This window comes from Aquarana catesbeiana, linkage group LG06, assembly GCF_042186555.1.
Source record: "Aquarana catesbeiana isolate 2022-GZ linkage group LG06, ASM4218655v1, whole genome shotgun sequence".
NCBI classification, from domain to species: Eukaryota; Metazoa; Chordata; class Amphibia; order Anura; family Ranidae; genus Aquarana; species Aquarana catesbeiana.
The window spans coordinates 357,173,879-357,187,474 of record NC_133329.1 but is presented as its reverse complement, the minus strand read 5'-3'; the positions used below and the strand labels follow the sequence as shown (position 1 = coordinate 357,187,474).

At 41.0% G+C, this 13,596-nt stretch overlaps 1 protein-coding gene across 2 annotated transcripts in view; it reads right to left on the bottom strand.

The window, feature by feature from the left end:
- The window catches only part of ITGB6 (integrin subunit beta 6), a 222,128-nt gene that overhangs the window by 13,277 nt on the left and 195,255 nt on the right, over positions 1-13,596 (bottom strand). For both annotated transcript variants that reach the window (XM_073634069.1, XM_073634070.1), the window contains 3 exons: positions 10,369-10,591; positions 5,825-5,922; positions 2,087-2,206 (listed from right to left, as the gene is read on the bottom strand). In XM_073634069.1, coding sequence (XP_073490170.1) covers positions 2,087-2,206; positions 5,825-5,922; positions 10,369-10,591 — 441 coding nt within the window. The remainder of the gene's footprint in view (positions 1-2,086; positions 2,207-5,824; positions 5,923-10,368; positions 10,592-13,596) is intronic.

Sequence of the window (13,596 nt, the reverse complement as noted above, 5' to 3'; positions counted from 1 at the left end):
TCCAAACAAAGTCCGACCGTGTGTACAGGGCATTAGGGTTGCATGGTAAATAAAAAAAAAAAAACACTTAAAGGGGTTGTAAAGGTTCATGTTTTTTCACCTTAATGGATCCTATCCATTAAGGTGAAAAAACACCTGTCAGTGACCGGCCCCTCAGCCCCCCCCCCCTCGTTTTACTTACCTGAGCTCCTTCATCTCTTCGGCAGGGACACACTGTCCCTCTCTCCACAGGGTTTGGGTTCTTGATTGGATAGATTAATTGCAGCGCAGCCATTGGCTCCCGCTGCTGTCAATCAAATCCAATGACACGGGGGGCGGGGCTGAGTCCGGCATTCGTGTCTATGGACGCAAATGCTGGACTCGGGAGCGCACCCGCAAGGTAACCCCCTCGGGAGAATGCTTCTCCTAGAGGGTTATCTGATGCAGGGAGGAGCCATGAGAGCTGCCAGGGGACCCCAGAAGAGGATGTTCGGGGCCACTCTGCAAAATGAGCTGGTCAGTGGTGGTAAGTATGACATGTTTGTTATTTAAAAAAAAAAAAAAACGATCCTTTACAATCACTTTAACAAAATGCATGGCATTGTGAATGTCATTTTACTGCGGCAAAATGGCACGGCTGGGCGGAATGACGTTATTTTACGTCACTTCGCCCTGTGACCACTAGGGACGCCCGCTGCTCGCTCCCAGAGCCGATGCGAGTGCCCGGCGGTCGCATTCACTGCCGGGCTCCCGCGATCGCTGCTGACACACCGAGAACCGGGATCTGTGTGTGTAAACACACAGTTTCCGGTTCTCTGAGGGGAGAAGAGACTGATCGTCTGTTCATACAAAGTATGAACAGCGATCTGTCATCTCCCCTAGACAGTCCCCTCCCCCCCTTCAGTTAGAACACAGAGAGGGAACACAATTAACCCCTTGATCGCCCCCTAGTGGTTAACCCCTTCCCTGCCAGTGACATTTTTACAGTAATCAGTGCATTTTTATAGCACTGATCGCTGTATAAATGCCAATGGTCCCAAAAATGTGTCAAAAGTGTCCGATGAGTCAGCCATAATGTTGCAGTCCCGATAAAAATCGCAGATCGCCGCCATTACTAGTAAAAAAAAAATAATAATAAAAATGCCATAAAACTAACCCCTATTTTGTAGACGCTATAACTTTTACGCAAATCAATCAATATACGCTTATTGCGATTTTTTTTTACCAAAAATATGTAGAGGAATACATATCGGTCTAAACTGAGGAAAAAAAATGTTTACATATATATACACACATATATATATATATATATATATATATATATATATATATATATATATATATATATATATATATATATATATATATTTTTTTTTTTTTTTTTTTGGGGGGATATTTATTATAGCAAAAAGTAAAAAATAATGCGTTTTTTTAAAAATTGTCGCTCATTTTTTTGTTTATAGCACAAACAATAAAAATCGCAGAGGTGATCAAATACCACCAAAAGAAAGCTCTATTTGTGGAGAAAAAAGGACGTCAATTTTGTTTGGGTGCAACGTCGCGCGACCGCGCAATTGTCAGTTAAAGGGACGCAGTGCCGAATCGCAAAAAGTGCTCTGGTCAGGAAGGGGGTAAAATCTTCCGGGGCTGAAGTGGTTAAAGAAGTACTGTACTAAAAGTAAAGCTTTAAAAAAATCATTCCCTACTTTTCCTTTACCATAAATGTTTATATTTTCCTTTTTTTATATTTCTGGATGCAGAATTCAGCATAAAAATAAATTGCCAATATACGGTTTGAACATATATCTTGTAATAAGACTCTATACGATGGATCATATGGGAGGGATCTGCGGCACAGGCTCGAACGCGTCTTAAAATTCAATCAATATGTCTTTCCACGCTGTATATTTGCCTGCTTTGCATAAACCTGATAATGGGTACTGCTTATAAAAACATATTTCCGCGCTCCCTGTCAGCGGTAAACGAGATAAGATATATGCACTAAATAGCCGTATTGTGTTTGCCAGCCATTTTGTTAGGCCAGCTCAATTTGTCACATTTCCACCGCTCACATTATAATCTGTGACAGACAATATTAAATGCCTACCGTTTTGGCGCAGGTTATAAATGACTTTCTTTCCGAGCTCGTCCGTGGCCATCCAAAATGTAATAGCACATTCATTTTCACCTTGCATGCTACAGAAAATAGATTTATCCTCGGAGAAATCTGAAGGGATGAGAAGAGAAAGAGACAGCTGAAATAAAATGCATGACATCAAAACAAAAGGTCTGATGGATTGTCATGTCAAGTCCAAGCTCACCAATGGTTAAGATGGAAGCAGACGGAGAAAATTGCCCGAGAAAGTTCAATATTTCGTTGTTTTTTTGTTTTTTTCTGTCTTGGTTACAGGGACATACCTGCGTCTGGCTTTGATTATTCTTGTCTAAGTACATTCCGGATATGTCAGTCACCGCTGCTCATCTGAAGCACAAAATGGCCGCCTAATTCGGCAACCCTTAACAACGTGACTTGGACTGAGCCAGAAGCACATAATAGTCTCATTTGTGTTAAAAGGCAACCGAGTGTTTTCTATTACTTCCAGTTACCTGTTCGGTCTTAGCAAAAATTCTTTTATTAAGGGATAGTGATACCCCAAGGCGGCGTCTTACCATGCATGGCTTGCTATAGATTGTCACAACAGTTGGAATCACTTAAGTAACGAAAACCAGGAATGTCAACCCTGTGAAATGCGACTCGCTTGCAGAAAGAAGAGGAAAAGTTATTTATGGTTAAGGTCTCTGTGAGTGATGTATTACTCCCTGCTTAGTGGCAGATACACGCTGATAAGATCCTGTACATGGCTGGAGAATAGATTGTAACTGTGGCTAAAACAGCTTATATATTTTATGTGTTATTACAGGAAAGCCACTGAGTGCTTTCAGTAAGAATTATTTGTGTGCCTGTAATGTAATGCCTACCTGAAACAATTTTTACATTTAATAGTAGGTGGTAGGTGGTATGTCCTAATAGATACGGCACCTCATCCCTAAATGATAGTATATAGGAGGGACAAGGAAAATGGGATTATTGCGGTGCCACAAATAGATTAGAACATGTTTTTATAAAATTATATTTTTATTAATATATAAATCTAAAAAGTATACATAGTTAATACATATACATTCTGAACAGATGAAATCAATCATATACAAATAACCATCGAAATATTGACCGACACCAAAGATGATAAAAGGTAGTCGATAATTAATTCATCCCAACTAGTTTCGCCAATACATTGGCTTCATCAGGGGATTAAACAGTTAATACAAACGAATAAAAATGACACGTCCCAAACTCACGGGACCCAAAGTCAGTACCATCAAGTAAGCGGACGAACCCAACCCTGTAATTGGCTACAGGGGGCCCAGGAGGTGCCTAGAAAAACCTATTTACACATATAAAAGGCACAGGAAAATGCGCTGGATGGATAACAATGCTGTGATCAATGCGTAAATCAAGAAATGTCCGTAATGGCCTGGGAAGCAAACAAAAGCAAAGGCCAATGTTAATAGTAAGGTGCACAGTGCACTTGGGGTGCAGCCTTCAGAGAAACTGGACAGGGGAATCCCTCACATAAAGCCAAGCCTCCAGATGGATCCAAGGGATATTATTGTCTTAATGAAGCACAACCGGACCGCAGCGCATATCCAGCAGCAAGTGAATGGTTTTTTTAGATTTTGATTTTTTAGATTTAGTTTCAGCATTTTTACATATGCTATATTACCAAAAGTAATGGGACGCCTGCCTTAATGCCGCGGAATGTCCAACAGAAAAAGTCCAACGGAAGCTTTTCATCGTCTATTCCGAACATGTGTATGCCTCATCTGACTTTTTTTTTCGAAAATTCTGACGGACATAGAAAGAGAACATGTTCTACATATTTCTGACAGAACCAGATGCTATCGGGAAAACCGCTCATCTGTATGCTGTTCCGACATACCAAAAACGACACATGCTCTGAAGCAAGTATGAAATGGAAGCTATTGGCGACTGGCTATTGCACTTCCTTTTTCTAGTCCCGTCGTACGTCACCGTGTTCTGGACGGTGGTGTGACCGTATCTAGGCAAGACCGCTTGGGCGGAATTCCGTTGGAGTTCGGAGAAACCTTCTGAGTTTATTCCGACGGCAAAACCGGTCGCGTGTACAGGGCATTACATGCACATGAACTTTAATGACATCCCAGTTTTAGTCCGTAGGGTTCAATATTGAGTTGTCCCACCCTTTGCAGCTATAACAGCTTCAACTCTTCTGGGAAGGCTGTCCACAAGGTTTAGGAGTGTGTCTATGGCAATGTTTGACCATTTTTCCATAAGCAGATTTGTGAGGTCAGGCACTGATGTGGATAAGAAGGCCTGGCTTCTATCGGGTTGAGGTCAGGACTTTGCGCAGGCCAGTCAAGTTCCTCCACCCCAAACTCACTCATCCATGTCTTTATGGACCTTGCTTTGTGCACTGGTGCGCAGTTATGTTTAAACAGAGAGGGGCCATCCCGGGAGGGAGCAAGAGAAAGTGGCTACATTCTTACATACAGTGGGACTGTGGTGAACAAATGTAGTCACTGTTTAACAGGAACTGGATCACAACAGCAGTCAAAAATAAAAATGGAGATTTGAAGGTGACTGAGAGCAATATAAGGTACTTTTTGGAGTTAATAATACATAAATGAATAGAATTTCTTTTAAACCAGAGTTTAATGTCACCTTGATCACAAATTGGCTATTGGACAATCTGACTACAGTAAACTGAAAATGAGTGTTGGGAGAATTGCAGCAATCACTCCGTATCGCTACAGCTGTGCCCATAACTGATAGCTGTGAATTAAAGTGGTTGTAAAGGTTGATTCAGGTAAAAAACATTCTGTGTGCTGCTCCCCCCACAATCCCCCCTAATACTCACCTGAGCCCCCTCTCAATCCAGCAATGTGCACGGGAGTCCCAGCTGTCCCAGGTCTCACTCTCTCCTCATTGGCAGAGGCAAGCAGCAGAAGCCATTGGCTCCCACTGCTGTCAATCACAGCCAGTGTCTTATGGACGCATAGAGTCAGGCTCGAGAGCGAGCATGCACCAGGTCAAGGGGAAGGAGTCAGGAGCGCGGGCGGGGGACCGAAGAAGAAGAGAAGCTGCACAAAGCAGGTTTTTTAAACTATGCCCTTAATATCGCTTTAATTGTACATCAGTCAGTTTATAACTCATGCCCCCTGCCAGTTAAATGGGATGAGAATATTCATTAACATCAGCGTATACAGTCAGTTCTTGATTCCTGGCAGGAATGTATTTATCATTCTAAAAATGGGGCAGATACCCTGAGCTCCTACCACACTAACAGCTCCTACTGGGCTATTATATTCTAACAGCCGGCACCGCCGGTCAGCCAGAACTCTCAAGCAGTGCCTGCATCTGATTGGATGCAGTTGTTTGGCTAACAATTTTCTAACAGACTAATTCCACAAAATTCCATCCAACAATCAACTTTTGTTGAACAAAACAGTGCCAGTAGGGCCAAACACTACTTAAATTTTGGCAAAGCCAGCCGGAATCAGCAGAAATTTGAACAGTATATGGCCAGCTTAACACAGAATTCTACACATGTACGAAACCAGATAAGATGAGACCTTTTAGTGTTACTTTTTTATAGTGGGCAGCACAGTGACATCATTTGGTGCCAGAGATGACATCATTCCCATGTAGGGTCAACATAACCCTGTGAAAGAATATCTTTGAAAGCTTTATTGCAATACCAGTTACTACAAGCATACTACTTACTACAAACTTGCTACTACGAACCTTGATCTTTGCTGACCGTGACATCCATTAGGTGACATGTCTCTGCACATGCTGCTCTTTTCTCCTCCTCTGAAAACAGATGGCATTCTATACAGGGTCTAGGAGAAACAACATACAGCTCATCAGTTACTAAGAATGAAGACAACATACGTGTCCCAGCCAACACCGAGCCAAGCATTCTATTGTGAACTTTCGCAGGACCTAAGTCATTGTGCTGAAAGCAGCTTTAAAAAGTCTCCACTATCTCATGAATTGCATAGATATCCTGCAGGCTAGCTTTGTCAGACAATCCTGTATGATAAACAGCTCTTTAGTCATCTTACCTGAATTCAATGCATAATCAGTTTTTTTTCATAGCTTAAATGTCATGCTCCAGACTCCTAACCTTGCTCCTGTCACTGCCCGAGGGCCCAAAATTCATCAAAACTCTATTTAGAGTATTGCATTTAAAAGGATCCGGTAAATAGGGCAATGCTTTAAAAATAATGAAGTGGCTTCATCTACATTTACTTACACCAAGGGGTCCTAGCAAAATCATTACCTGGGCCCCCCTGGCTCTCTAGCTTAAAAGAAATTCCTGCTACTGAGACACAATATTCTAAGCTTTAAAAGATCATCAAGTTTTGGAGTGGAGATATTAGTGCAGACTTTTTTTTTTATTGGAATCAAAATTTGAAAATATTTTTTATTTATCACAGTGACATTATAAACTTCACATGAGATTTAGAGTTCATTCTAAGATACAGGTTGGGGGTTGACTTTAGAAGTTACATTTGGATTGAGAGTAGTGATCAGCTTGGGTTTGGTCCGAACCCAGAAGGCAGATGTTATTCCTGGGCCTATGAATTGCAGCTGGAACATTCCCCACCCCACAGTTGCATGTATACAAAGGGGCAGGGATGCATCTGATACCATTAATCTAACAAGGCCACATTAGTTCGATAACATTGACCATATGGCTATTTGGCCATATTAGGTCAATATTGGCCATATTAGGTCAATTATGTCACTGACAGCTGACTTCAAGGTTTACCCGAACATGGGTTCGAACTGAACCCAGAGTCAAACTTTATCCCAAGTCAAAAGCTAATGTAAAAGTATATCTAAAGGCAACTGTTTTTTTGTTGTTTTGGAAAAAAAATGTTTGTGCTTTACATATACTTTTAAGTTTATGTGGTACTGTATGTCGAGGTTAAATATTTGGTTAGGTCAGCAGGTGGCTATTACTAATTCAGGTGTGATACTTAAAGGTGAAATACAACCAAAGCTCGTTTGGCTGTAATTCTCTTCTGGATCACAGGAGTGCAGTTTGTATTGCACTCCTGTGACCTGTTTTCGTGATAGCGGGCTGAAGCCCACTGTCGGCTGACATCATAGAGCTGGTCCAGATTCGAGAAAGATCGCAACCATATGGTCGTGATCCACCCACATGCCTGGACCAGCACTCGGCTCAGCCTTTCAGTGCACCGCTGAGAGGCTGAGCTGGCTGTTCCTCCCCCTTCCGGGAACTGACATTCACCAGCTCTCTGCTCAGGGAGCTCTGAGAACCGAGCGATCGGCTGTGTTTGATCACTCGGTTCTCAGTGTTAGAGGTGGTGGGGGACAAATGCAGCATCGGACTGCATCCAACTAGGTAAGTGTGATTCTAAAATTCATTCCCATACTTTTTTAGATAACACTTACTGTAGATAGCAGTTTCGTATGTTGAAACTTTGAGTGCAGACATTTCTGGGGGAGAAATGGCTACTTCAGAAATGAACCAAGGCCCAGTTTTTAGAAGTAAAAACATCTAACATTGATGCATATTAATTCCACTCATGGCTGTCGCATGGGGATTGAAAGAGCATCCTCAGCCCTGTGTATGCTTCAAGTCTTTATTCTTGTCTGTTGAACTGAAAGGCATGGAAGAGGAGTATGTGGGATTAGCATAAATCCCATGGCTGTGCCCTGCATGCACAATGCACAGGGTCACTTTATGACCTCCAAACATTACCATTTGCAGAGGACATTTTCTAAATGTTGTACCAATTAAAGTGAGACAGGGCAAGTATGAGCAGGGTAAGGTAGATCAAAATGCTGCATTTATGGAAGGGACCAAGACACCTCTTACTACACTAAAATAAACGCACCTTTGCTGGGACTACTTTTTTTCTTAAAGCGGAGTTCCACCCAAAAGTGGAACTTCCACTGATCTGCTTCCGCCGCCCCCCCCTTCGTTGTCACATTTGGCACCTTTCAGGAGGTTGGGGGGGAACAGGTACCCTTCCCAACTTCCAGGAGACGACACTGCGGCGCTGTCCCTGGGAAGTTCGGCCCCCCTCCTCCTTCCCCTGCCACCGGGCCAATTAGAAAGCACCGCAGCAGGGAACCGACTGTGAAGCCAAAAGGTTTGACTGCCGGTTTCCCTCATGAAGAATGGTGGTGGCAGCACCCGACAGCTGATCCAAAAATTGGCTGGGGTGCCGACATTGTGGGCTCCCTGGACAGGTACGTTTCCATATATTAAAAGTCAGCAGCTACAGTATTTGTAGCTGCTAGCTTTTAATTTTCTTTCCCCAGGTGGAACACCGCTTTAACATTGTAATGCGATATCCAAATGAAAAAAAATCTACAGTGTATGATTATTTTAAACGACATCAGAACAGTTTACATACCAAAAAACAATGACATATTGATCATACATAAATATCAGTGGTGGGCCGTCAGAGTCAGCAAGGCCTTTTTGCTGGCCCAAACATTGCCTAAACTATCAGAATCACTGACTTGTCTTTTAATAGATTTTTTCCATGGATATGTTATTCCCAATAGTCTAGTCTCTTCCTTTCATAGCTTTTCGACTTAGTTTCACTGCTTCCAGTAATGTTAGAGCTTTTATTCAATCATATTTCAGCCATGATAGCCATCACGTGTTGCCAGGTTCAAAGAAATTTGCCTTGAGGCGTTCAGAATTAACGGTGCAGACACCTGTAGCTTATGGTAAATGTCAATGAAACTGTAGATTTAATCAGATTTTGAGTTGGTGACACTCGGGCCATCTAGCAGGCGCACAATCACGACTGCATCCTTTTCTATTTTTCCAGACCTAAATGTGACAGATCATATGTCGCCTGATGTAAATGGACACAGCAGACCTCTGTGTATCTCTACTTCTGTGGCCTTCTGGGATATGTGAAAGTTTTATATAAATAAATAAAATCTGACCATTGTAAGCACCTCTTTTAGTGGTAAATGGTTTGTCTCATCCCTGTAAACTGATACTTCCATGAGAGAGCTTGTTATTTAAAAAAAAAAACACAGACTTACTGGCTAGATCACCAAATTAAAGTAAAAGAAAGGCTAAAAAAGAAAACAAATGCAGCCATCACATCTAAGAATTGTTAAGCTGCAATATAATAAATGTTTTCTTTTGGGTTTAATGACACTTTAAGTAATTTTGCTGATATATAGGTAGTCTAGGCTTTGTCTGTGTCCCTGTTTTTTCTGTACTGAATTTTTAAAGGTAAAGCCAAAAATTGCTGGATTAATTCTGGTAGGACATCACTGAAGACCTAGGTATGAAATGCAGGGCCCACCACTGGTGATTATCATGAGTAAAGAATAAGTGCAATAACCAAAAATCACAGACACACGGTAATAACAACCTATCAGACCTATGACAATGCTTTTATCTTTTATGTCGCTGAAGCCCCTTAAAATCTCCTGGCTTAGTGTGTTTAGAAACGAATGGCCATGAAGAAGACCATGCCCCCCCCCCAGACTTTTACCAACTACTCCTTATCACCTCTTCCTTCATACCTTTCTCTTTTGTACTGTACCTCTGACTTTTTTAGAAATAAAGTTGTATTTGAACCTCTTAGCAGTGGTGTGGCGCTTCAATATCCATTTTTGTTACGTTACACTAAAAGCCAAGGAGACCATGGAGATCCTCTGGGGTGTAGAAATTGCCCGCTTGGGGGCAAATAATTTACATCAACATTAATACTTGGAGATAGCAATACCAATGAGATAACCTTACAGGTGCAGTGCTGTTATAACCCCTTTTCCTCAATAATCCTTTTCCAAGTCTCCAAGTTTTCCAAGTTGTGCTTAGCTTGGCATTGTCATTAGCTCGCCACAGCCCATAAGGCCCAAGCAAAGAAAATCCATACAATGTTTTTTTAAAAAGAAACAAGCATTGAACCTGAGAAGAAAAGCTAAACAACACCTTCTACTACTGCCACCATGCAAATGAAACAAAGGGGAGGTGGGTGGGACTCATTTTGCTTATTTACATGGAAAATGGTCAGTTTCATACCTAAGCTCAACACAAACCATCAAACCCACCTACCAGCTTTTAGGATTCAAAAAACGAAGTCCACTCTTCTTTGCTAACACCAACCTTTTAAAAAAACGTTAAGCCTTGGACTGCCTGGCCCTACCCCAGTCAAGCCTCCCCTATGCTAAATGCTCCAGGGGGGTACATTGTAGACTGCAATGCTAAATTACATGATTGTTCAGAGGAAAACAAAGCTAAATGTAAAATACACTTTACAACAGCAACTTACCTTTGAAAGTCACAGGGATCGCCACAAGTTGGACACCTCTCACAAGTATCGCCAGAGACGCCTGCGCCGTAGCAGATACACTTTCCGCACTCACATTTACCTCTTCCACTGCACACAATTCCACTCTCCGAGATACAGGGGTCTATGTTTATGGTACAGTTACAGTATGGACCGGTCCATCCACTGTGGCAAGCGCACTCTCCACATTCACAGTTTCCATGTCCTGTAAAGGTGTCATAATGCAAAATTTTAGCCTTATCTCACCAGAGATGCTCCATAGTTAATTCAAATGATACACAGACCAAAAACAATTATAATTTACATATCTATGAAAGTTTTCAGCATCTATTGATCCTTCATTTTACAATATCTAAAATATATACAATATTTACAATTTTGAGAAGTGTGGAATTCTTGGAAAAAATTTTTGAACTCGTCTCAATTATTGTTGTTCCTTCAATGATTTAGGGCATCTCACCAAAAAAAAAAAAATTGTGGCTTCAAATTGTGAGATATCATCCTAACTTATGACTTACTTTTGCATTTGTGGTGAACTGCATTCACACCCGCCTTCGTCTAATACATATTGATAATATACAGTCATCCTAATAGTTTGGATTTGTTATTTATTGTTATTGATATATACAGTAGTTACATAGTCACATAGTAGGTGAGGTTTTAAAAAAGAAGAAAGTCCATCAAGTCCAACCCATGTGTGTGATTATATGCCAGTATTACATTGTATATCCCTGTATGTTGCGGTCGTTCAGGTGCTTATCTAATAGTTTCTTGAAGCTATCAATGCTCCCCACTGAGACCACTGCCTGCGGAAGGGAATTCCACATCCTTGCCACTCTTACAGTAAAGAATCCTCTACGTAGTTTAAGGCTAAACTGCTTTTCTTCTAATTTTATTGAATGGGCACGTGTCTTGTTAAACTCCCTTCCGCGAAAAAGTTTTATTCCTGTTGTGGGGTCACCAGTACGGTATTTGTATATTGAAATCACATCCCGTCTCAAGCGTCTCTTCTCCAGAGAGAATAAGTTCAGTGCTCGCAACCTTTCCTCATAACTAACATCCTCCAGACCCTTTATTAGCTTTATTGCCCTTTTTTGTACTCGCTCCATTTCCAGTACATCCTTCCTGAGGACTGGTGCCCAGAACTGGACAGCATACTCCAGGTGCGGCCGGACCAGAGTTTTGTAGAGCGAGAGAATTATCTTTTTATCTCTGGAATGAATCCCCTTTTTAATGCATGCCAATATTCTGTTTGCTTTGTTAGCAGCGTATAGATTGCATTCGTATTTTTGCCACCCAAATGCATTACTTTACATTTTTCTACATTGAACCTCATTTGCCATGTAGTCGCCCACCCCTTTACTTTGTTCAGATCTTTTTGCAAGGTTTTCCCATCCTGTGGAGAAGTTATTGCCCTGCTTAGCTTAGTATCGTCAGCAAATACAGAGATTGAATTGTTTACCCCATCCTCCAGGTTGGGGTATGTAATTGAATGCTAAATCATTTACTGTCTATACAGTATATATATGTTTAGCACATCTTTAATAAACATATATTGGAAAAAAAACTGTGGAAGTGTAGAATGCTTGGGAACTTTTTTTTAACTCGCTTATTTTCGTTCCTTCAATGACCTAGCTCGATTTAGAGCATCTTACTAAACTCCCTCGCAAATTCCTCCCTCATCTTCATTAGTTTTTTTTTTTTCTTCCTTTTTTTCTTATATTTTCTTTCTTTTTCTCTTTACTATAAAAATTGTGGGATATCATCCTGTATTCACACCAGCCTTCCTCTAATGCTTTAAGAGCGAGCCGATGTGCATAGCCGCCGGCCGCAATGTCCACTGGCCTCCCGCTATGTCCGCCGGCCACCCGCGATCACTTCAGGGAGCCAGAACGGGGATCTGTCAATGTAAACAGACAGATCCTCGTACTGACAGGGGAGTTGAAAGAGATCTGCTGTTCCTAGTGATTAAGAACAGCGATCTCTCTCCTGCTCCAGTCAGTCCCATCCCCCCACAGTTAGAAACACCTCCCAGGGAACACAGTAAACCTCTTAATCGTCCCCTAGTGTTAACCCCTTCCCTGCCAGTGACATTTACACAATAATCAGTGCATTTTTATAGCACTGATCGCTGTATAAATGTCAATGGTCCCAAAAAAGTGTCAAAAGTGTCCGATCTTTCTGCTGCAATGTCGCAGTCCCGCTAAAATTCACAGATCACCGCCATTACTAGTAAAAAAAAAAAATTATGATAAAAATGCCATAAATTTATCCCCTATTTTGTAGACGCTATAAGTTTTGCACAAACCAATCAATATACGGTTATTGCAAATTTTTTTACTAAAAATATGTAGAAGAATACATATTGGCTGATGAAGAAATTATTTTTTTTATTTCTTTTTTGGATATTTTTTATAGCAAACAGTAAAAAATATAGTTTTTTTCAAAATTGTCGCTCCTTTTTTGTTTATAGCGCAAAAATAAAAGCAGAGGTGATCAAATACCACCAAAAGAAAGCGCTATTTGTGGGGAAAAAAGGACATCAATTTTGTTTGGGTACAACGTTGCACCATCGCGCAATTGTCAGTTAAAGCAACGCAGTGCCGTATCACAAAAAATGGTCTGGTCTCTAAGGGTCCTTCCAGTCCTTAAGTGGTTAATAAACATATATTTGAAAAAAAAAATTCTACAATATCAGAGTGTGAAATAATGAAAATGTTCATACTTTTTCCACTTTTTTGGCCCTAGTATATGTAGGAATGTGAGTTAAAGGCCTTAGATTGTAAGCTCCTTGAGGGCAGGGACTGATGTGAATGTACAAAATATACAAAACGTACCATAAGTTTACATACCCCGGCAGAATTTATGATTTCTTGGCCATTTTTCAGAGAATATAAATGATAACACAAAAACATTTCTTTCACTCATGGTTAGTGTTTGGCTGAAGCCATTTATTATCAGTCAACTATGTTTACTTTTTTTAAATCATAATGACAACAGAAACCACCCAAATGACCCTGATCAAAAGTTTACATACCCCAGTTCTTAATACAGTGTATTGCACCCTTTAACATCAATGACAGCTTGAAGTATTTTGTGGTATTTGTGGATGAGGCTCTTTATCATCTCAGATGGTAAAGCTGTCCATTCCTCTTGGCAAAAAACCTCCAGTTCCTCTAAATTCCTGGGCTGTCTTGCATGAACTGCACG